Raw genomic sequence first — 23,730 nt, 5'->3', positions numbered from 1 at the left:
AGAAGCTGTCCTTGAGCCTGGTGGTATGTTCTTTTTAAGGCTTTTTTATCTTCTGCCCGATGGGAGAGCGGAGAAGAGAGAATGACCTGGGTGGGGGTGGGTGGGGTCTTTGATTATGATAACTGCTTTATCGAGGCAGTGAGAAGTGTAGACAGGGTGCATGGAAGGGAGGCTGACTTTCATGATATGCTGAGCTGTGTCCACAACTCCCCACCCACCCAGGTCATTCTCTCCTCTCCCCTCTCCCATCAGGCTGAAGATACAGGAGCCTGAGGGCACGTACCACCAGGCTCAAGGACAGCTTCTATCCCACGGTGATAAGACTATTGAACAGTTCCCTTATACGATGAGACGGATTCTTGACCTCACAATCTACCTTGTTGTGACCTTGCACCTTATTGTCTACCTGCACTGCACTTCCTTGTAGCTGTGACACTTTATTCTGTTATTGTTTTTACCCTGTACTACCTCAATGCACTGTGTAATGAATTGATCTGTACAATTGGTATGCAGGACAAGTTTTTCACTGTACCTCGGTACAAGTGGCAATAATAAACCAATACCAATACCAACTGTAACCCTCCACTCTCCCCCCAGTTCTGAAGAAGGGTCCCTGACACAAAATGTTGACTGGTTTCTCTCTCCACAGATGCTGCTGGACTGGCTGTGTTCTTCCAGCATTTCGGTATGCGTTTCAGATTCCTGCATCTACAGTGCTCATTCGTTTCCTAATAGAAAGACGGGCTGATGATTTGACGTGAAGAAGGGTCAGAGTAGACTGAAGCTAGCGTGAACAACATCAACCCTCAGGACCATACAGCTGTAACTTCAAGTATTTCCACTAAAAGAAACACACGCACGGCTCAGGAAAGAACAGAGCAGTCCTGCCGAGGTTTCGCTGATCCATCAACCCCAAGGCTCGTTTGTCGTTATCAAACTCCAGATTGCGGGATCTTGCTGTGTGCATGTGACCATGATACAACTAACCTTCGAAGGCACGCTATTGGATTTAAGGCTCTTTGGGTCATGCTGAGGTCAAGGATGGGCGCTATATAAACGTAAGCAGATGGAATTCACCAGGATGAGGAGAGACCGCACAGGTTGGGTTTGTTTCGTGGTTGAGTAGTCTGATGGAGGCAAACAGGATTATAGATGGTAGGAGAAGCTTCCCCCATAGCAAAGGTGTTTAAGACTAGAGGCATAGTTTTGATGCAAGGCACAGGAGATTCAGAGGGAGATACAAGTGACCGCAGATGCTGGAATCTGGAGCAACAGACAAGCTGCTGGAGGAACTCAGCATCTGTGGAGGCAGGAGAAGGGTCGACGTTTTGGGTCAAGACCCTGCATCAGGACTGAGAGTGTAAAGGGGAAAGTTAGGGGGGATCTGAGCAAGAGTTTTTACCACCCAGAGGGCGGCTGAATTCAGGCACACACTGCCTGAGGGGCTGGTGGAGGCTCTCACAACATTTAAGAAGTACGTAGAAGACCACTTGAGTCATTAAGGCATAGAAGGGGATGGGGAAAATGCAGGTAAATGGGACTAGTATAGGTAAGTACAATGTTCGGCATGGAGATGGTGGGCCGAAGGGCCTGTTTCTGTGCTGTATGACTCTATGGAACTAACTACACCAATCTTATTTTCCAGCATGCTGGAAAATGGTGGGACCAGAATCATCTTTCACTTTCTGACGAATCACAGCCTCAGAGTTCACTGTGATGCTCCATGTGGTCAAATAGTTCTGGGCTTGCATAGGCAAAGGCAGTGGTTGCCTTTGAGGACACGAGAAAGCATACAGGAAAGAAAAAGTCCGTCAACACCCTTTAGCTCTCCTTAACAATTCTCTTTCATTTCTTTCCCCAGTCAGATTTGGAAATTGGTTTATTATTGTCACATGTGCCGAGGTACAGTGAAAAACTTTGTTTTGCATGTCATCCATACAGATCATTTCATCACATCAGTGCATTGAAGGGAAAAACAATAACAGAACGCAGAATAAAGGGCTACAGTTACAGAGAAAGTGCAGTGCAGGCAGACAATAAGGTGCAAGGGACATGACGAGGTAGATTGTGAGGTCAAGATTCCATCTCATGGTACAAGAGGTCAGTTCAGTAGTCTTATAACAGCGGGATAGAAGCTGTCCTTGAGCCTGGTGGTACGTGCTTTCAGGCTTTTGTATCATCTGCCCGATGGGAGGGGGTAGAAGAGAGAATATCCGGGGTGGGTGGGGTCTTTGATTATGTTGGCTGCTTTACTGAGGCAGCGAGAAGTGCAGACAGAGTCCATGGAGGGGCAGCTGGTTTCTGTGATGTGCTGAGCCGTCAGAATCAGAATCAGATTTATTATCACTGACATATGACGTGAAGTTTCTTGTTTTGTGGCAACTCTCCACAATTCTCTGCAGTTTCTTGCGGTCTCAGGCAAAGCAGTTGCTGTACCAAGCCGTGATGCATCTGAATAGGATGGTTTCTGTGATGCATCTATAAAAATTGTTGAGGGTCAACAGGGACAAGCCGAACTTCTTTAGCCTCCTGAGGAAGCAGAGGCGCTGGTGAGCTTTCTTGGCTGTGGCGCCTACGTGGTTGGACCAGGACAGGTCACTGGTGATGTTCACTCTGAGGAACAGGCCCTACAGCCAACCCTGTTCATGCCGACCTTTGCACTTATCTATACTAGTCCCATTTAGCGGCATTTGTCCCGTTGGCTTCTAAGCTTTGGTAATTAAGGTGCTCATCGAAATACTTGTTAAAAGTTTAGAGAGTCTCTGTTGCCAGCAGTGCCTCAGGTGGTGCATTCTTGATTTGAGCCACCCGCTGGGTGACGAAAGATGGGAAACCGGGAGAGCTTTCTGTCTTTAAAGAAAAGGTCCTTAAGAAGATTCACACTGAACCAAAAGAGGAGAGGGACTGAGAGTTCAGCTAATGACCAAGGTGATACACAAGCGTTGTCATTTCCAGGCCATTAACGCGCCAAATGGTGAAGGGGGTGAGTGGGTTTTATGACCCACAAACATCCAGGCTCCCACAGAGCAAGACTTGCAATAATACAGCAGGGCCGGTGATAAACAGACCTCCTTCACTGCACACACCCATCAAGCCCCCTTCTTAAACAAGGCAAAACCAGCCACAGCCAAGTGACATGTGTCACTCACCAAGGGCCTCCCTGAGTCTTTGAAGCAGTCTCTTTTATTTATGAGGACAACTTGAAGGGGCAGTGTCCGTGTTTTCTGCCTGATGTGTGATTTATGCACCAAAGAGGTTTCTTTTCCCCCTTTCACTCCACCCCCCACCCCCCACCCCCCGCTTCCCTCACCCATGCCTTTTCTATTAAAGGGGCATTGTAACCAGGAATTTGAGTGCTGGGATAGCCTCCCACAATGGTCCTTTAATAGTCGGGACAATGGAGGGTCTGCATGTTTTTTTCTCTCTCTGTCAACCTCCCTGTTACTGTACAGCCTCACAGGGATAAAGAGTGGGGCCTGCTCTTTGTCAAAGGGCACCATGAAATCCGCTGCACGGACAGAAATGTCAGGAATGCCCATTCAAAAGAGAACAAGAAGCTCCTTTTGGGGGCAGGGGTGGGGGGGGAGACAGAGTTAAAAGTGACAGCATCAAAGATCAAAGCGAAAAGCTGAACCAGAGCGCTTTTTGGTTAAGTTTGTGCGTGAGGTTATCAAAAGCAGCAAACAAGGGTAAACGTGGAGAGTCCCAGTTCTATTGGCCCTCAGTTAAAGGCAAGAATGAGGACCATGAGCTCTTTGCCTGTTTGTTTATTGGGAGACTGAAACACACAGCTTAAAATTGTAATCGAAAATTTCTTTCTCTTTCCACAGATGCTGCCTGACCTGCTGAGTTTTTCCAGCATCTCCTGTTTATGTTCCAGTTTAAAGCTGTTCTGGATCACTCCTTCTGTTTATGCTAACTCAAGTTTAAGATAAGACAAGATCTCTTTATTAGTCACATGTACATCGAATCACACAGTGAAATGCATCTTTTTTGTGTAGAGTGTTCTGGGGGCAGCCCGCAAGTGTCGCCACGCTTCCAGCGCCAACATAGCACGCCCACAGCTTCCTAACCCGTACGCCTTTGGAATGTGGGAGGAAACCGGAGCACCCGGAGGAAACCCGCACGGTCACGGGGAGAACGTACAAACTCCTTACAGACAGTGGCCGGAATTGAACCTGGGTCGCTGGCGCTGTAATAGCGTTATGCTAACCGCTAACCCAGGATATAGAACATAGAACAGTACAGCTCAGGAATGGGTCCTTCGGCCCACCATGTCTGTGCCGACCAATTATGCCAATTTAAACTGCACGTGGTCCACATCCCTCCATTCCCTGCCTGTTCATGTGTCTGTCTAAATCCTCTCAAACATTGTTGTTGTATCTGCTTCCAGCACCTCCCCTGGCAGCACGTTCCAGACACCCACCACTCACTCTCTGTGTAAAAGACTTACCTTGTAAATCTCCTTTAAACTTTCCCCTTCCCAGCTTAAAGCTATGCTCTCTAATACTTGACATTTCCATGACTCCAATTTATGGTCTCAGTATTTGTAACCTGCTTCTAATACCACAGCCCTCCGAGGACTTGGATTCAGATTCAGACTCAGACTAGTTTACTGTCACATACACCGAGGCGCAATGAAATTCCTTGCTTGCGCGAAGCTCACAGAGTAAGCAGTGCGCATGGTAACAATAAAAACAGCGATGAGTGCAAAACTGCAGAATGCTTCAGCGTATAGTGGTGCAAACTGAGGTAGTGCAAAAGAAATGCTGAAGTAAGGATAACAGAAGAGGTAGAATTAAGGATTCGAGAACATAGAACATAGAACAGTACAGCACAGGAACAGGCTCTTCAGCTCACGATGTGTGCGCCAAGCATGATGTCATATTAAACCAAATCTCTTCTGCCAGCACACGATCCGTATCTCTCCACTCCCTGCACATTGATGTGTCGCTCTAACAGCCTCTTAAACATCACTATTGTACCTGCTTCCACTACTACCCCGGCAGCCCGTTCCAGGCCTCTTCCACTCTGCGTAAAAAAAACCTTCCCCCTCACACTTTAAATGCACCTCCTCCAGATTCTGACATTTCTATCCTGGGAAAAAGATTTTGAGTGTCTACCCTATCTATGCCTCTCATAATTTCATAAACTTCTGTCAGGTCTCCCCTCAGCCTCCACTGCTCCAGAGAAAACAACCCAAGGTTGTCCAACCTCTCCTTATAGCTAACACTCTCTAATCCAGGCAACATCCTTGTGAACCTCTTCTGCACCCCCTCCAAAGCCTCCACATCCTTTCTGTAATGGGGCGACCAGAACTGCACATAATTCCCCAAATGTGGCCTAACCAAAGTTTTATACAGCTTGCAACATGACTTCCCAATGTTATACTCCATGTCCCAACCAATGAAGGCAGGCATACCGCTTGCCTTCCTTACCACCCTATCTACCTGTGTTGCCACTTTCAGGGAGCTATGGACTAGCACCCCAAGATCCCTCTGTACATCTTAGCCAAGTCATGTTGGAGGCTCCACTTAAGAAGGCACATGGGGGTGGGCAGGTGGTGAAATAAATCTGTTCCACCTTCAAGTACCAGGTCCCCAGCAGGACAGGAGATGAGTAGCTCCTTCAGAGAGGCTCAGAATATGGAGACGAAAGAGGCTGCGGATGCTGGAATCCGGAACAACAAAAAAAGAACATTGTAAGAACTCAAGTAGCATCTATGGATGCAAAAGGTATAAGTCGACGATTTGGGTCAGTCCTGATGGAAGGCCTCAGAATTTGGAACCAAGTCACAGGAGGTGACTGTAACTGCAGCACTGAAGCCTGCTGGTTACTGAGCATGTTTATGAGTATGCAGTTTTCTCTCAACACGCCTTTCTCCATGTTCTCCTTTAAATGCTTCCATGCACAATCTGACCACTTTCCAAAGAGGGCAGTTTCTCCTAATTTCATCATTAGTGATCTTAACGTTCTGAACTCCCGTGCATCGGACACAGAACAATACAGCACAGGACAGAACCTTCGGCTCACTGCCAAGTTAATTAAACTCCTTATTAATCTAATCCCTCTTCCTCGCACATTGACCATCTCCCTCCATTCTCTGCATTTACATGAGCCTATCTAAGAGTCTCTTAAACACTCCTGTGCTATTTGCCTCCACCACCATCCCTGGCAGTGCATCCCAGGCACCCACCAATCACTCTCTGTGTAAAAAAACTTGCCCCGCACTTCTCCATTGGACTTTTCCTCCTCTCACCTTAAATACATGCCCTCTGGTACGAAACTTTTCATCCTGGGAAAGAAGATACTGGCTGCTTATTTAGGCCTCACATAATTTTATAAACTTCTATCAGGTCTCCCCTCAGCCTTCACCGCTCCAGAGAAAACAGCTCCAGCTTGTCCAACCTCGCCTCATAGCACCAAAGCAGGCAGCATCCTGGTAAACCTCTTCTACACCCTCTCCAAAGCCTCCACATTCTTTCTATAATGAGGCGACCAGAACTGAACGCAATACTCTAGATGTGGCCTAACCAGAGTTTTATAAAGCTGTAACTTAACTCCCTGGCTCTTGAACTCAATGTCTCGACTAACGAAGGCAAGCGTGCCGTACGCCTTCACCACCCTATCAACCTCTGCAGACACTTTTAGGGAGGCATGTACCTGGACCCTAAGATTCCATGCAGAAATATTTCTATATTTGCCCTGAAGTAAGTCTTTGTTATTGGTATTGGTTTATTATTGTCACTTGTACCGAGGTACAGTGAAAAACTTGTCTTGCATACTGTTCATACAGATCAATTCATTACACAGTGCATTGAAGTAGTACAGGTAAAAACAATAACAGAAATACAGAGTAAAGTGTCACAGCTACAGGGAAGTGCATTACAGGTAGACAATGAGGCCTCCTTTCATAATCTTATTTTCGTCAATCTTTTTTGGACTTTCTCCAATGCCTTCACATCCTTTTTGGAAGTTTGGAATAATACACAGATCTCTGAGATTTCCCATTCCTCACTGTGAGGAGCAACTGTCTGGGTGGATGACAGTCAAAGCAGAGCTAACAGCAGAAGCCTGCATGTAGCATCAATGCTTCAAACAATGCTTCCACATTTTTGGCTAAGGGAGTTAAAAGGTTGAAATCTGACAGATTATCACTTTTGTGGTTACTTATGTAATAGTATTAGAAAAGGCCTGGCGTTTATTAAACACTCATAGTTAGGATTGAAATTATTTTTTAAATGTCTTGCTGTTAAATTCTGCAGTTCTCGTGGGATAGTGTAGAATAGCCAGAGACAAGGAGGAAACTGGAGACACAAGAGGCTGCAGATGTTGGAATCTGGAGCAACACACAAAAAGCTGGAGGCACTCAGAGGGTCGAGCAACGTCTATGCAGGGAAATAGACAGTCAACATTTCGGGTCGAGACCTTTCGTCTGGACTTGACCTGAAACATTGACTGTCCATTTCTCTCCATAGATGCTGCCTGACCTGCTGAGTTCCTCCAGCTTCTTGTGTGTTGCACAGGGACGAAATGGTAATGCTTCTTCACGGAATAGTCAGGGGATCACCGGAGAGTAACTGAGTGAAATCACATTTGGGCTGTGCTGGATGCTGTCAGTCAACACAGGCCAAAGACCAAACAAATAACCGTCCTGACCTGCATTGTGCAGTCCATCGCCAGACCATTTCCTGGGTAATTGGTTTATTATTTTCACGTGTACCAAGATACAGTGAAAAGTTTTGTTTTTCATGCCATCCAGACAGATCATTTCATACACAAGTACATCGAGCAGTAGGAAAGGAAAACACTAACAGAATGCAGAATATAGTGTTACAGTTACAGAGAAGGTGCAGTGCAGGCAGACGATAAGTTGCAAGGACCATGATGAGGTAGACTGAGAGATCATCTTTATCATACGAGGTTCATTCAAGAGTCTTACAACAGTTGGATAGAAGCTTTCCTCAAGTCTGATGGTACATGTTCTCAAGCTTTTGTATCTTCTGCCCGATGGAAGGGAGCAGAAGAGAGAATGAGGGGTGAGAGGGGTCTTTGATTATGTTGGCTGCTTTCCCGAGGCAAAGGGAAGTGCAGACAGAGTTAGAGGGTGTCAAGGGAGATTGCTGGGTTGTCCTATGAACAGAGTTTAAGCTAAATGGGCTTACCCTCTCTGAAGTTTAGAATAATGAGAAGTGATCTCCTCCAAACATATCGAATAGTTACAGGGCTCGTTAGTGGATGTAGGGAAGATGTTATTTCCCACGGTTCCAGTGCCTAGAGTGAGGGATCACGGTTTTAAAATGAAGGATCATATAGTTAGGACAGATGAGAATTTATTTCTTCACCCAGAGAATAACTAATCCTTATAATTTTCCAGCAACAAACAATTTGCTGGAGGAACTCAGCCACTCGAACCAAAACGTCGACAATTCCTTTGCCCCCCTCACAGACGCTGCTCGACCTGCTGAGTTCCTCCAGCAGACTGCTTGTTACTCGGACATCTGCAGTCTCTTGTGTCTCCTCAGAATTCTCCACCCAGGAAGGTGGAGGAGGTTCAGTCGTTGTGTATATTCAAGACGGGTTGATAGACTTTTGGATATAGAGGGAATCGAGGGATACGGGGTTGGTGCAGGAAAATGGCAATGAATAAAAGATCAGCCACGACCTTACTGAATGGTGCAAGAGGAATAAAGAACTTTCTCCTGCTTCTGTGTCTTAAGTTCACTTAATTGAGTAAAGATTTTGCTCTTGTAAAATGGTGTCCATTCACTGCCTTTTTTTTGAACCGTTAAAACTACAATCCTTCCAACTTCAGTGGGAGAAGTTAATCAAATTCCTAAAGTTCAGACAACTCTTTCGCAGTGACGTTTAGAACATTGAACAGTACAGCACAGGAACAGGCCTTTCGGCCCACGGTGTTGTGCCAAACTTATTAAACTGGTAATTAAATGCCCAACCGAACTAATCCTTTCTGCCTACACAATGTCCAAATCCCTCCATTCTCTGCACATTCACGTGCCTATCTTAGAAGCTCTGTCGTACCTGCCTCCACCACCACCCCTGGCAGCACATTCCAGGCACCCACCACTCTCTGTGTAAAAAAAATTGCCCCGCACATCTTTGACTTTTCTCCCCCCTGCTCACCTTAAAACGCATGCCTCCAGTATTAGGCATTTCGATCCTAAGATAAAGATACTGGCTGTCTACCCTATCTATGCCTCTCATAATCTTATAAACTTCTATCAGGTCTCCCCTCAGCCTCTGCCGCTCCAGAGAAAACTACCCAAGTTTGTCCAACCTCTCCTCATAGCACATGCCCTCTAATCGAGGCAGCATCCTGGTAAACCTCTTCTGCACCCTCTCCAAAGCCTCCACATCCTTCCTCTAATGGGGCAACCAGAACTGAATGCAGTGCTCCAAGATTCAAGGAGGTGGTGTACTAACAGTACACCTCCTTGATATAGGGGAACAATGCATCAAAGACAGTCTGATACAGGAGGATGATGCATGCATAGGGGGTTCTGTGCAGGGTGACAATGCTTTCATGAATGTGTGGAAACCCCAAACCCATAATCACAGGCACCTAAAGGAATTGATCCACCCATCCCGTGCCAATGGCCTGGTAACCTCTGGTCTTGATAGCCCAGCACTCAGTGAACGAGACTCAACCGGATCCCAGAATTTTCTTCCCTAAACTGAGTGCATTTAACCGGGCCAGGAAGACAAGATTGGAAGCTGAGGTGGTACCCAGTTCTGGCCGGAAGAATTGTGGAATTAAGTTAACAGGTAAAGTGCTGAACATTGGAAGGAGAAGAAATATCAGCACAACATTTGGAATAGAGAATGTTCAGTGTAAAGGGAGGCAAGGTGATGGCTTAAATTCACTTCCATCGAGGACTAATTTGCTTTTCTGACACCCTTGAGAAACCTTCTCTGATCAGGAAATTAATATATTGTCATTTCCTAAATGTAAACCATTTGGGGCAAGGACTGAAGCTATTCTTTCTGGTCCCTACCAAAATAAATCAGCTCCTGGGTTGACCAGGGAATTGTCCAAAGTGGAGGCAGGCTGTTTGCAGACTAGGTGTGGTTGGCACAGACCGTGGTTTCTGCCACGTGTTACTTCCATTGCTAATGTCCTGTATTTTCCCTCCAGCCCCTTCTCCTGCACATCTGTGGCTGAAACACACATTTATGCCTTTGTCGCTGGTAGCTTTGATTATCTCAACACTCTCCTGACTGGCAACCTCTCAAATTTGTTCTCATTATAATCTCAGGCTACCTATAACTCAATTTGCACCGCACCTCATTTACTCGTTACGTATGAAGGATCTTCAGCATGTGGACATCTTAAGCGTTCTCTCCCTTTTCAATAAAGCTGTATTAATGTAATGGGCAGGCACGGTAGTGTAGCGGTTAGCATAGCGCTTTACAGCGCTAGCGACCCGGGTTCAATTCCGCTGAGGAGTTTGAACGTTGAAACTACACTGTCTCCCAATTTAACAGTTTTACATAGAATTTAGAACTTTACAGCACAGTACAGGCCCTTCGGCCCACAATGTCATGCCAACATTTTATCCTGCTCTAAGATCTATCTAACCCTTCCCTCCCACATAGCCCTCCACTTCTCTATCATTCATGTGTCTATCTAAGAGTCTCTTAAACGTCCCTAATGTATCTGCCCCCACAACCTCCGCAGGCAGTGCGTTCCATGCACCCATCAGTCTCTGTGTAAAAAAACTTACCCCTGACATCCCCCTTATACCTTCCTCCAATCACCTTAAAATTATTCTTGTTTCTTGGTTATTCTTTTCATGTCAGATTTTTGTTTGATTAGATTCCCTTAGCAACACCTTGGACTTTGCATTACTTTGTAGCTGCTGTCAACAGGACAACTAGGATGACTGCACACTTCAGGAGAGACTGGTACAGAGAATGGAGGAGAGACAAGGGAATTAGATCACAGAAGTTTGCTGGGGAAAAGTACTCCTGCAAACCCGTTCCAGTAAATGGGGAGCTTAGGATAAAGTTGCACTTCCTGATCTGTGACATTTCACCTCCAGTTATAAGGTGGGGTGGGTGGTACTGCTGTAACATGCCTCCACGTCCCAGACACGGGAAGAACAATATTCGGGATATTACACTGCTGACCCCTATGCAGTGACCACCACAAGGAAGCATGGTGTGGACATTAGGCTCGACAGTGGGTTATGTTGTTAATCTGTTGAGCTTTACTTTGTTGCCCTCCTCATTCTGCCCATTAGAATTGACCTTATAACATGGACGTGTTACAGACACAGCCACCAAGATCTCTTTATTGGTCACATGTACGTCGAAACACACAGTGAAATTCATCTTTTTGTGTAGTTTTCTGGGGGCAGCCCGCAAGTGTCACCACACTTCCGGCGCCAACGTAGCACGCCCACAGCTTCCTAACCTGTGCGTCTTTGGAATGTGGGAGGAAACCCACGCAGACATGGGGAGAACGTACAAACTCCTCAGCGGAATTGAACCCGGGTCGCTAGCGCTGTAAAGCGCTATGCTAACCGCTACACTACCGTGCCTGCCCATTACGTTAATACAGCATTATTGAAAAGGGAGAGAATGCTTAAGATGTCCACATGCTGAAGATCCTTCATACATAGCAGACAGGTTAACAAACGGGTAGGTACGCTTTCTGTGGCATTGTAAAAGGAGACCCAATTAGATGCCATTAAGTAATCCAATTCCAAAAAAAATTCTGCACTACGGATTTACAAGGCAAATGATATTTTCCTTACCATGTGCATGGACTTGCCCTGATTTTGTTGGAAGCTGGCAGAACACAGCAGCAGAGGGAAACGAGCTTTCCAAATTTTGAAATGCTCACCAGAAAAACTGAGCATTCAATGGCTTTATGATAACAGCAGCACTGAACTCCAGTAGCTGCACTGAAGTATTAATGGTTTGCAAAAGTAGTTGTGTTTATGGCTTTGTTGACTGAAGCCAGCAGTGTATGACTGGGTATGACAGGCAGTCACGTGAAGCTGTACATGGTCAGAGCCCCTTGGGCTCCCAGCAGGATTTCACCCTTTCATCTCCTTCCTTGTGCGAGGATTAACTTTTTACAATGGGGTTTCAGGTCCCATTTTCTGCTTGCCTTTGACTGGAGATGTGATTATTGAGGACAGGAGGTATAGTAAGGCCACAATGAGGTTTTTGATGGAATTGATCTTTTTCCTGTTTTTTTTAAAAAAAGGAAGACTTAGCAGTTGGGTGACATCAGGTGAATCTCCTGGCCTTAAAGGTACAGCAGAGTCACCGACGTGCACTGATGTTTTTCTTCCATGGTCTCATTCTGCTTCTTTTGGAGTGCTGTCTCTTCCCCTGGCTCCAGTCCCTCAGGCAAGGTGGGGGGGGGGGGGGGGGGGGCGGTTTGCTCCTGGTGACGGTTTGACCACCAGGATTTGATCAATGTATCTGCATCAGTTTGGAGTGCCCCAACTGATGCAGGAAACAAAAGTGTTAGAAACCATAAAGAGGCAGCCCTTTTTTTTGTCCAAGATAGAGTCATTGCAGTAATACTGTCCATGTAGATGTCTGTGCCCCTAACTGCAGTATCACATTTGGAAGAATGAAGGGCTCCCAGAATATTCTGCATCAGCCATGGGGAAAATCCTTCGTTGCTAACTAGGACTTGAATATTGAGCGACTAGACCCCATTCAATTTACCAGCAGCTTTAGGTTCCAAAGGGATACCGGATTGCTATACTGGAGCATCATGACCTCGTTCTAGGGAAGTGGACAATGTCAGAAATCCATGGGATCAAAGTCTCACACTCCTCAATGAACTAATGATAACCCCTTCAAGGATACAGCACGAGCAATCTAATGCTGCCCTGTGACAGAAAGTGATGACATATCAGCTGAAGTTAATTGTTATAATTTTGCTCAATTTTTTGTAATTGGCTGTGCAGAACAGACACTTCCATCCCATCATCTGGGGATCGTCACTGACATCCATTATCTGCAGTCTCTTAGAGAGGATAAGGGCCATCAGTTCATGTATTATTAATAGCTAAAAGCGGACGAATTTAAAGAGGAAGTAGAGAAGATTTCCTGAGGCTAGAAGATTGAGAATGTAACCTTGGCCATCACAGGCAAAACTGCTTAGGCACATGCGCCTGGCTGGATGTGCGCCTGCTGTCTGCCACAACTTAGTGTTAACTCCCTTGTTAAATCTGAGCTTGCAGAGACACTGCTCCTTGGAGAGTCAAGAGCTTGTGGTAGGTCTTTAAACATATGCTGCTCTGGGTCCCTGACATTGCTTTAGGCAAGTGACCTCTGGCCCAAGGCTTCCACTCAAGAAGTGCTGTGCCATCCTAGTGGAAGCACCCAGGGGTGCAAGTACCAACCCTGATTGTCAGCACCTCAGAGCCAGTGAGAACAGCCTCCAGAGAACTCTGCAGCAACGTGTCAACATTTCCCACACCAGTGTAAATGGCCTTTCAACACCCATCCAAGCAAACATTATGCAGAACTGCATTTTTTCCCCCCCCGCAATCGCCTAAAAAGTCATTGTCTGGACTTGGCTTTGGTTTATATTGGGGATGTACAAGTATGCATTGCAGGACCGATGTAGTTAGGTGCATGACAAAAGTGGCCAGTCAAATTTCAAGGGTGGTGCAAATGTGGCTACAATTGTACTTTATTCTAGGTAAAACCCATTTTCTGCTGAATAGTACTTTAATAATAAAATTACCATCTAATTTCAAGGCCTATTTGAAGATCAAACTATTATAGCAAGTCCTGATCCATTGATTTAGAGCATTATACTGCCTGGATTTCATAACACATCAGGACTTGTACAGTAAAGCAAATTGTTTTCTCAGCATTTGCTCTTAATCCACATTTAAAAAAGACATCACATCCCAAAATAACATGCTCCACTCTACTCAATCATTAGGTCATGGCCAACTTGTGTACCTACTTCTCATATCCCTTAATATCTTTAAAAATAATCTAATTTCAGATTTAAAAATTAATTGACCCAACATCAATGTCATTTCTGGAAGAATTTCAAATTTATAGTATCCCTTACATATACATGATTCTTCCTTCCAAAAGACGTGACTCTTCAGTTTTAGATTTGCTGCTTGATTGTACACTTCCAATCCAGTGAACACTTTCCATCTACCCCAGTAGATCCCTCAAAATTATGGTAAATCTACACTGTATTCCCTCTAAAGGGAGTATTTTCTTCCTAAATCATTTTGCAAGAACTATCCACAGTATTCCAGTTGTGATCGTTGCAGTTTTTTTTGGTAAAACTACAGCAAAACCAGGTTTGGACCTGTATCCCAACTAATTAAATTTAAACTATTATCTACGGCCTTATTTAAAGTCAGGGGCAAGTGTGCATGTACGTGTGCAAATGTTAAAATCAAGGAAAATGGAAGCAGCCTCCAATTGCACAAAACATTTGCAACTAGATGAACAATTTAGTGGCACAAATGGAGATTAAGTAATGAGGAAAGACCTTGGCTCAAGATCATCAAGAACCAATAGGGATGGAAATAGATAGCAAGAAAAGGAACACTAGTATTTTACACGTCTTCTAATTGCAGCTATTGGAGGCAGTAAGATTTAATCTGTGTAAAGGCAGTGCATTCATAGTTTTCACATAGATTACGCAAATCAAATGACTAAATGTGGTCTGGAGAACAAGTTCACTAATTTGTAATTGTACATTTGGGAGAATACATTATAGTCATCCAGAAAACAGACCATTTTAGATCTTTAAGTCAAAGCAGTGGGAGGAACTTTAAAATGATTCATTGTAAAGAGCAGAGAAGAATTAATATCTAAAAGTTGGCAAATGCACACGAAATGATACTCTTCATCCTGTTTCTAAGAGGTGGTTGCAGGTGGTGGATGTTGGTGATGATCTCCAAATGATGGAATGGTAGAGTTTTACACCACAAAGTAGAGTACTGCCAATCAAGCATATAAGATTACAATAAAAGAATAAATGAAGCAAGGGGGCAAAATGATGAATTCATTTCAGTGTAGTCAACTGGACAGGTAATTTTGTACCCCAGGGGTAAACTTCAAGTGTTTTTACTTGGCTGCACAATGGACAACAACACTTGGATCCTCCCACTGTAAAACCCTTCAAATTAACTAATACCAAGTTTTGTAAACAGAAATTGGGTCACAGTCCATTGTGAAAAATTCCCACAAAGTCCTGAAGGTGCAAATTGTACAATGTATTAATTTAATGACTTCTGAAATAAACAATACAAGAATGTATTAACTGTAAACAAATTTTATTGAACTTTCATCCAGATAAAATTGCACAAACATCAATTTAGGCTTTCAAACACACAGGAATAAGAAGTGTTCCAGGTCAGTAAACCTCATTCTTTGGTGCAGAGGCTGGGTCTTACAATTCAGAGGTAAATTATACAACAGGGAGGAAAAAAAATTACCCGTCACCTTACTGTAAAGACAAGCCCAAGAGGAATTTTCCTTTAAAATGAACTTTTTTTGGTAGTCTAGGACCCCATTTTCCCCTCTCCTTTAAGCAGTGGTAACCACCAATGAACATTAAATGCTGGGTTGTTGCACAACAGTAACTTAAACAATACTGCTTGGACATCTTTAAATACAGAAACAGGCTCTGTTATTTTGAGGCACTTGTCTAAGTTTGAGAAAAGGGCCTTTGACCACTTGCACCAGACATTTTAATGCTATCCCCTTAATCTAGAACACAGACTACAGTTAAAATTAGAACAGAGGCAATAAGCAAAATCACTTCTTACACAAATCAATACAATTTTTGATTTTACTGCAGCTCTGCCTCTAAAATAATGAGCCCAGAACTTAGTTTCACCATTTTTAGAAAACAGCGAAAACTTTTAAGCTATATATTACGTCTTCTCAACCAGGATTTCTGGATCTTGGACCAGACACTTAAATTCTCAAGAATAAATTTTGAATAAAGTCTGCTTAACTAGTGGTTTGAAACCCAGTTTCAGAATATAAAAAAAAACTTAAGCACTTCATAAAATCAGTCCACAAAAAACAAAATCTGTTTAAACAAACAGCACATCAGGTGCTCCCATTAACAACTGGGGTCACATCTTGTCAATGAAAAAGTTAATAACTCTTGTCTACATTTTAATATCAAACTATTAGGTGTGTGATATGGATTATTAAATTTCAGGTCTCAAAACTGAGACAACTGCACTGGCCTGTAAAAAGGCCAAATCCTGCAAGACTAAATTGGACCTACTGGCAAGCTTAGAAAACCCATCGATTCCAAGTGCCCCAATCACCAAATTTCTATTATGCAGGCATATTTGTGGATTATGAACAACCTCTATGACCTGTAGTCCAACTGGTTCCCAAATCTACCTTATCTGAGACTCCTCCCTGCCAAGCATGGCACAGCCACCTCTCACCAGCAATTAATCTGAAGATTTCTCTCCAACTACTTCTACACTTTAGGTATAACGAACCATATTCAGTGTGTAGAGAAAGGAAAACTGGTGGCTACCATGTTATCAACTCAATAACCTCAAATGAGAAACACCACAATTTGATGAAAATATCACACCTATCCACTGAAAGAACCTGCAAGTCAAGAGGTGTTTTTATTTTTAAATGAACTGGCAACATTCAGCAGGGCTAGATAGAAAATTAGTTACCTAACATCAAATTTTCCTGGTGCTTCTTTTTGATGCCATTGAGTTGAAAGGAAAAAAGGTCTTTCATACAGTAAATGATTTTTAAAAAAAATCCAACTATTAATGGGAAAGAGGAATGCTGAAATTGTAAAAGCCCATTGTTTTTCCCCTGCAAAACATTAACTTGTTGAACTTCAGATACTGTCAACCAATAAAGCCACTCCAAGCAGAATGGGAATTTCTGAAACTGTGGCCAAAGGAGGTAAACCTAGCTTTACCAGTAAGGTTTTACACCAACCAGCATTCAAATACTACTTTGTTCTACACTTTTTCAGCAGCTGATTCATGGGTTCCATTAAAATCCCGGTATCAAAAACAATGCACATTAGCCCCCGGTGCAAGCCGTTTGCCCAATGGCAGGTGAGCCAACTGGGTTCCAACATGAGGTAGTTTGAAGCTGCTGCAGAAAGAAGCACCGAGGTAGACAAAAGCCATTACCTGACAAGGCACGAGAACCACATCTTGCAACCCTAAAACCTTCAGAGGGTAGGATCACTTCCCTGAGAATTATGTATCATTTAGACCCTAGTCTCTAAATTATTGGCTTCTTAGGGTTCTGCAAGTTGATCTTTTTGTTGAGGTTGAGGTAAGATACTGTGCCTGATTAAGTTTAAGAATTGTGAACATAATCCATTAAGCACTTTTAGTGAATTTTCTATGCATTTGTTTGTAAGGCTGTGTGAAATATTTTTGTGAATTCTCAAGCTAAAATAGACTATGGAGGTTTGTACAAAATTGGAAAGTGATGTGTTTTGAAAACTCCCAAGCCTTAAATTACAGTTCAAAAATCTATACACATCTGAATCAAGATCATATTAAGTTACCAATTGGATAGCAGACATTTAAGCCAAATAGGAAAGAATAAAGAATGAATTTTAGAAAAAAGGGAACTTCATCACCCCTGAATCCAACCTTTAGCTTGCAGTTTTACATCTGGAAAAGGTCCCCTATCTTTCATTATGTGGTCCCATTAAAACAATGTTCAAGAGACAAATTCAAAAACAAATTAGATTTGAACAGTCATTCCAAGAAATGCTTTCTGAAGACCTCATTGGGAGCAACATGATCAGATAGGTCATCACACTTTATATCAGCAAAGTTCCCCAGGAGTCACAGCAAAGCACAGTACTGGACAAAAGTCATAACTCCATTACTACAGAGATCACCAAATCCTACTTCACACCAATTAACTTACAGTATGAACAGAAATAATTTGAACACTGGGAATAGGATCGTCCTATTTTGCTTTCAGAAGACACCTTTGTTTTGAAGAATGTGGATCCCTGCTATCCCAGAGGAACTCAATGATATGGTACATTAACAGACTGACTTGGTTTATACAAGTTACTTATTTTGGTTTTTAAAGGCAGTGGAATTACCTTTTAAAGCACCCCAAGTAGGGGTGCCAAGTGTGTGCTTGTATTTTTAAATTTGTGCTAAAAAAAAGGAAAAAAATGCCTTCAAGAGATCCAAGGAAGTCCACCCAAAGTTGCAACTGCAAAAACCTCAAAGCTAAAGAGCACAGTATTCAAAATACAGTAACTAGACTCAGTAGGGTTTTAATTCTAAAGACAAAGCTCATTTCATATTTCAAAAAAAGTTGGAGAGCTTTAGATTTCAAATTGATGGGGCTCCTTAACAGTTTTGTGTGAATCATTAACCACTGCTCATGAACAATTTCCTATTGTGTAAAATAAAAGCCATTCTACACTACAACAGCTAACCACAATATATCAAACCAACTGTTACAGTCCATCTGAAGCAGCACATTAGCCAGTTTCATCTTGAAAGCTAAACCGATCCATTAGGGAGTTCACAATTATGCAGATTACAAACATTTATAAATTGTCTCTGGATTGTGCGAATTGAGGCAATTTGCAATCTTACTGAAGATCAGCCAGAAGTAATCACTGTTCTCCATACTTGGAACCTATAGAACTCAATTTGTATCGATACTACTCCATCATCATAGATTTCCTACTTCCCACTATTTTGCTGACTATTTCCACCCCCCCCCCCCCCCCCACCCACCCCCCCCCCCCAAACAATTCCTACTAAACAGCTAAATCAACTTGGAGTAGGGATAAGATTGCTCTACCTTTCAGACATTGCGCTTCAGAATTCAGGAACAACTGCATCCAGAGATTGGCCCAGTAGTTTTGTCGTCATCACTGGTCTGCTCAGTAGAGCAAATCCTTTTTGGGGCAACACCACGTTTTGATAAGCAGCCTTAGCAGCTGAACTTCAGCAAGGTACCAAAAGCAATCATGTTAAAACAGTGAGCATTTGGAAATCCCTAACATTCTCTGTTTTTAAACTACTGGACCCTTTCCTCCCCACTCACGATTGCAGACAACAGCAGAGCCACAAGTAACAGCAGGAAAATGGCTTTAAATATGAAAAAACCTGACTGTGCCTGTAACATTGATTACCAGACTAGTAAGGCAGAAGATCTAATGGAACATCCTAGCACGTCAGATGAAACTGGCTGCGTGTTAAAATAATACAATTTTGGCTGTTAACTTAAGCAAAAGTGTCATGTTTATGTGCTGTAGTTTTGTGAAATACATTTATATGCTGCAGTTCCCAGACTGTATAAATACTGACTTTTTAAAAAACTTAAATCTCTATTGAAGGCTGTGATGGAAATAATTTGCATAAACTTAAAGTAGTTTTAGAGACAGTCTCATTTCTAAACTAACTGGCTGCTTTTGGGCTACAAGGAAACAGACGAGTCAGAGATGGAATTAAATCTATGGAATCTACTATTAGCTACAACCAAAATTCTGCCAGAGTATTCACATACAGCACTGTTACAATCAGTAATCCTTGCCAGTCCTCGTGGGTCTTCATGTGTATTACCATTGCTTCAGCACATGACAAACAAACCATTATATTCATGCTGAAAAGAACAGAACTATTTGCTACCAAGGGACAGAATAATACAACCACATTCTCTTAATTCCAGCAGTAAAGAACTGATCAGCTCTTCTCAAAATGCAACAGAAATAATGAAAAAAGCACCATTATATCCAAATACAATTGCTCAATGAAGGATCAGATGATTGAATATTTTCCTATTGAGAAGGGCTGGCATTGAGAACAGATTGGATATTCAAATTAGGCGCATACTTAATTTCTGTCTAAGGCATTGGTCACAGCACACGTATTGAAGCAGTTATGCACCAAGCAGCACCATTTTTATTTGCTGATCCCAATTAGGACTATACAAGAGCCGAAAAGAAAATGCATTTGGTTTTTTTTAAACCAGCCAATTCTCACTTCCAATACTAAGTAATACTGCCTCCAAGACCAAATACAGCCTACTAACCGAGTAGGAAATAGATTTCATACAGGTACCTGAGATAGCAGTAGAGGTAAATATATTTTGATTATCCCAGGTGCCATAAGTATAGTTTGATCTTCAGGGTATTCAAATGACAACTCAATATTTTTTGTTTTACACAACACCCCAAATAAACACTCAGAAGAACCCTCAAGAGCTTCTATGTGCATTAGGCCAAAGAACATTACACCCTAAAAACAAAAAAAAACAAAAGAGGTATTTAGTTTACATTCAGGTGGAGTGTAGGGTTACATTCAGAAAGTGTAGGGCTAAACATACAAGATGTTCAATATCAAATAATCCCTGAAAACAAAATGTATGCAGGTAGGCAGCCAAAGCCTTTATCAGTCACCCACAATTGGCCATTTTTAGGCTATACAAGTGGCCAATAGTCTTCCTACCTGAGAGATTTTCATTAAATAAAGCTACAGGACAACTTTAATACTAAGAAACAAGTCTTTGGATTCAGATCATAAAGGCACCAATTGCCTGGACACATTTGCACAGTTCCATGGAAATATCCAAACATTAGTCAGCCCAACATCTGCAGGCAGTGAGGTAGGTCTGCTATAAATTTATGTAGTTTTGAAAGTAGTCTCACAGCTCAAGCTCACACTTTACCAACATGAGGTAGATGACTGCAGCACAGAAAAAAAAATACCTGTCTTCTATAGGGAAAACAATTAAGACATTGTCCCTGAGCAACAAATCCACAATATAGAAAAACAAGAACACAGCATTATTAAAACAAGAGGATACGATTGTTGCCAAAGTCAACAACTACTATCAGTCCATCTGGCATTAGGGCTATTCCGGACGGACGGTCCATCTGCCCAAAGCCACTGCCTTGGGTCCCAAACTTGCACAGGAAGTTGCCATTTGGTTCAAAGATCTGAATGCGATGATTCCTGGAGTCGGCTACAATGATGCGGCCTTCTTGGTCAATAGCCACACCCTGAGGTCGCAGGAACTGCCCATTACTTGTGCCTTCAGAACCAAGGAAGCGTGCTGACTGGAAGTCAGGGTGGATTACCAGCAGCCGGTGGTTGTTGAAATCTGTTACCACAAGATGCCCTTCATGGTTGAAGGCCACTCCACGAGGAGAATCAAAGTGCTTCCACAAAGCCCCCTCAAAGCCATATTTACTGACAAAGTTTCCATCTGGGCCAAACAGCTGAACTCTGTGATTGCGAGTATCAGACACCAGAATCTTCCCATCAGTATTGACTGCAACGTCCCAGGGATAGTTGAACTGGCCATTCTTGCTTCCTTTCTCCCCAAATTTAAGGATGAATTGCCCCTCAAAGGTGAAAACCTGAATGCGGTGGTTGTCCTTATCGGCCACTATGATCCGACAATTCTGATCACAGGCAACACCAGCAGGACGATCAAACTGCCCAGGTCGGGAGCCTGCCGTCCCAAACTTGTGGTGGTAGGTTCCACTGGGTGTGAACACCTGGACACGGTTATTGCTACGATCAGCAATAATGATATAACCTTCCTTGTTGACACAGACACCCCATGGCCGACAGAGCTGCCCATCTTCATCCCCTTCTCCACCAAAGGAGCAAATCGGAAGCCCAATTCCCGTGTAGTTGCGGCCTGCTTTGACAATTACACGGAAGGGGCTGTTCTCAATATGCTGCCCACGAATTGTAACCGAGACTACATGCTCGCCTTCCAGATGTGGGGAGTAATTAACTGTATAGGTGCCATCGTGGTGGTCAAGAACATCTGCTCGAAAGAGGCACCCATCGGGTCCCATAATAACAACTACTACCAAATCACCACCAGATGATCTCCCTTCGCCGGTATGATCCTTGGTGATCACTGTGAAGCTGCTCATTTTCCCACGCAAAGCTCGCTTCAACCCCTCACCAGCAGCTGTAGATATTGGGGCATATGCACTGCTGCTGATTATGCCGAGGGATTTGATGGCCTTGTATAGTACACCGTCAGGCGGAATGAATGAAAGTGTGTCGTCGTCTTGAGGTTGAAGGAGATTGCGAAGTTTCTTCAGATCTTGGATTTGAACAAACATTTGCTCTTTTGCCAAGAGTACATCCACATCTCGCCCATCTAATAGGGCTTTCTGCACACAATCTATTGTGCTCTCCAGCCTGGTTAAATTTTCACGCAGTGCTTCTACTTGGAGGTGAAGAGTCTTGGCCTTCATCTGCCGGATCTTTTCTACCTGTTCACATGAAGACAATTTTAATTAATGGACAATATTGAATGCTATTCCAAAAATTTACTTCTATGAACGAGTATTTGTTTTAGCCCAACTAATTTTCTTCTGTCACCACTAAAATACATTTATCACTTGACCTCTGACGTTTTGTTCAAACAGATATTTTCTGCATAAAAGTGAAGGCAGAGACCCGGGGAAGATCCTGTCCTCACCAGATATCCACACCTGATGCATTTTCAATTGGGGCTGCTAAAGTTAGGGATAAAAGGATCATAATAGTTACACCAATGGACTAGCATCTAGACACTCATAATAATCCAGGAATGAGTTCAAATCCTGACCTCCACTCTACCGGAGACCACTCCCTTCAATCTCTTCTTCCTTCCCTCCCTCCTTTCTCTGCATCATAATATTCAGTAATCTAAACTTACCATTTTCTCCCTCGATTTAAGTCATCCAGTCAAAGCCACAGCAGGAGTTCAAGGAGTGAAGAGTTAGATTTCCCAACTAGGTTTTTATTTTCTCCTTTCTTTGGTATGTATTTTGTCTGCTACCTTCCTGAACAATTCACTCTTCCCTGGGTACAATTCCAAGGGTAGTTAGGTTCTAATGCTCAACTCAATTGACCCTCTTCAATCCTGTCCTTGCTAGCCACCCATAATTTGGCAGTACTTATAGACACTGAGGGAGTCAGGTTTATTTGACGTTCTTTTCCTAAACAAAGACCAACTGCAGAGATTTTACTGCCATTCCAGTTTAAGTTAGATAATTCAGCAGTTACCATGAGAGACAGAACAGCGTTTCTGCAAGACCTGCTGTAACACTGATTTGAGGTTTATGCCCAAGCTTTTCTAAAACCAATCCCCAGGATCAGCCAGATATCAGAGCTTAGACTGTGTACTTCATTTACTCACAGGATAAGGTCATAATGATTACTGCTGCCCCACTGGTCAAAGTGATGTGGTTGTTTTAGAAAGAAACACATCAGATCATTTTCAATGGATGAGAACTCCTGATCTGCAACAATGACTACCTTTGTGTTCATCAACATCAGGGCAGCACAATGGCACAGCAAGTAGAGTTGGTGCCTCAACGCCAGAGACCTGGGGAGCAATCCTGGCCTCCAGTGCTTTCTGTATGGAGTTTGCACATTCTCTGACCACACGGGATTCTTCCCGATGCTCCTTTTACCTCCCACAAAGATGTGTAGGTTGGGAGGTTAGTTGGCTACTGTAAATTGGTAAATTTGGGGGGGGGGGGGGGGGCAGTGGAGAATAAAACAAATGGGATTAATGTAGGATTGGTGTAAATCAGTGATGGTCAGTGTGGACTCAGTAGGCTGAAGGACCCATATCCATACTGCATCTCTATGATGATGACTAACATTACTTCCTTTAACTGAAAACGAGAAGCTGAAAACATCACTAAATTCATACATGTCTAAATATTAAACTTGACAAGCA

At 43.2% G+C, this 23,730-nt stretch overlaps 2 protein-coding genes across 2 annotated transcripts in view; both read right to left on the bottom strand.

Moving 5' to 3' along the window:
* fbxl9 (F-box and leucine rich repeat protein) overlaps window positions 1-11,861 on the bottom strand; it is a 121,798-nt gene extending 109,937 nt beyond the window's left edge. Inside the window, exon 1 of the mRNA XM_052028044.1 lies at window positions 11,781-11,861. The gene's annotated coding sequence lies outside the window, so the exon portion shown is untranslated. The remainder of the gene's footprint in view (window positions 1-11,780) is intronic.
* Window positions 11,862-18,788: 6,927 nt separating this feature from the next.
* LOC127577265 (E3 ubiquitin-protein ligase TRIM71-like) overlaps window positions 18,789-23,730 on the bottom strand; it is a 38,934-nt gene continuing 33,992 nt past the window's right edge. The window contains 1 exon segment of the mRNA XM_052028312.1: window positions 18,789-22,270. Within this exon segment, the coding sequence (XP_051884272.1) occupies window positions 20,819-22,270 (1,452 nt within the window). The 3' untranslated portion in view covers window positions 18,789-20,818.

This window comes from Pristis pectinata, chromosome 13, assembly GCF_009764475.1.
Source record: "Pristis pectinata isolate sPriPec2 chromosome 13, sPriPec2.1.pri, whole genome shotgun sequence".
Taxonomy (NCBI): domain Eukaryota; kingdom Metazoa; phylum Chordata; class Chondrichthyes; order Rhinopristiformes; family Pristidae; genus Pristis; species Pristis pectinata.
The sequence above is the reverse complement of the archived record's forward strand: the minus strand, read 5'-3'. Positions and strand labels throughout refer to the sequence as shown.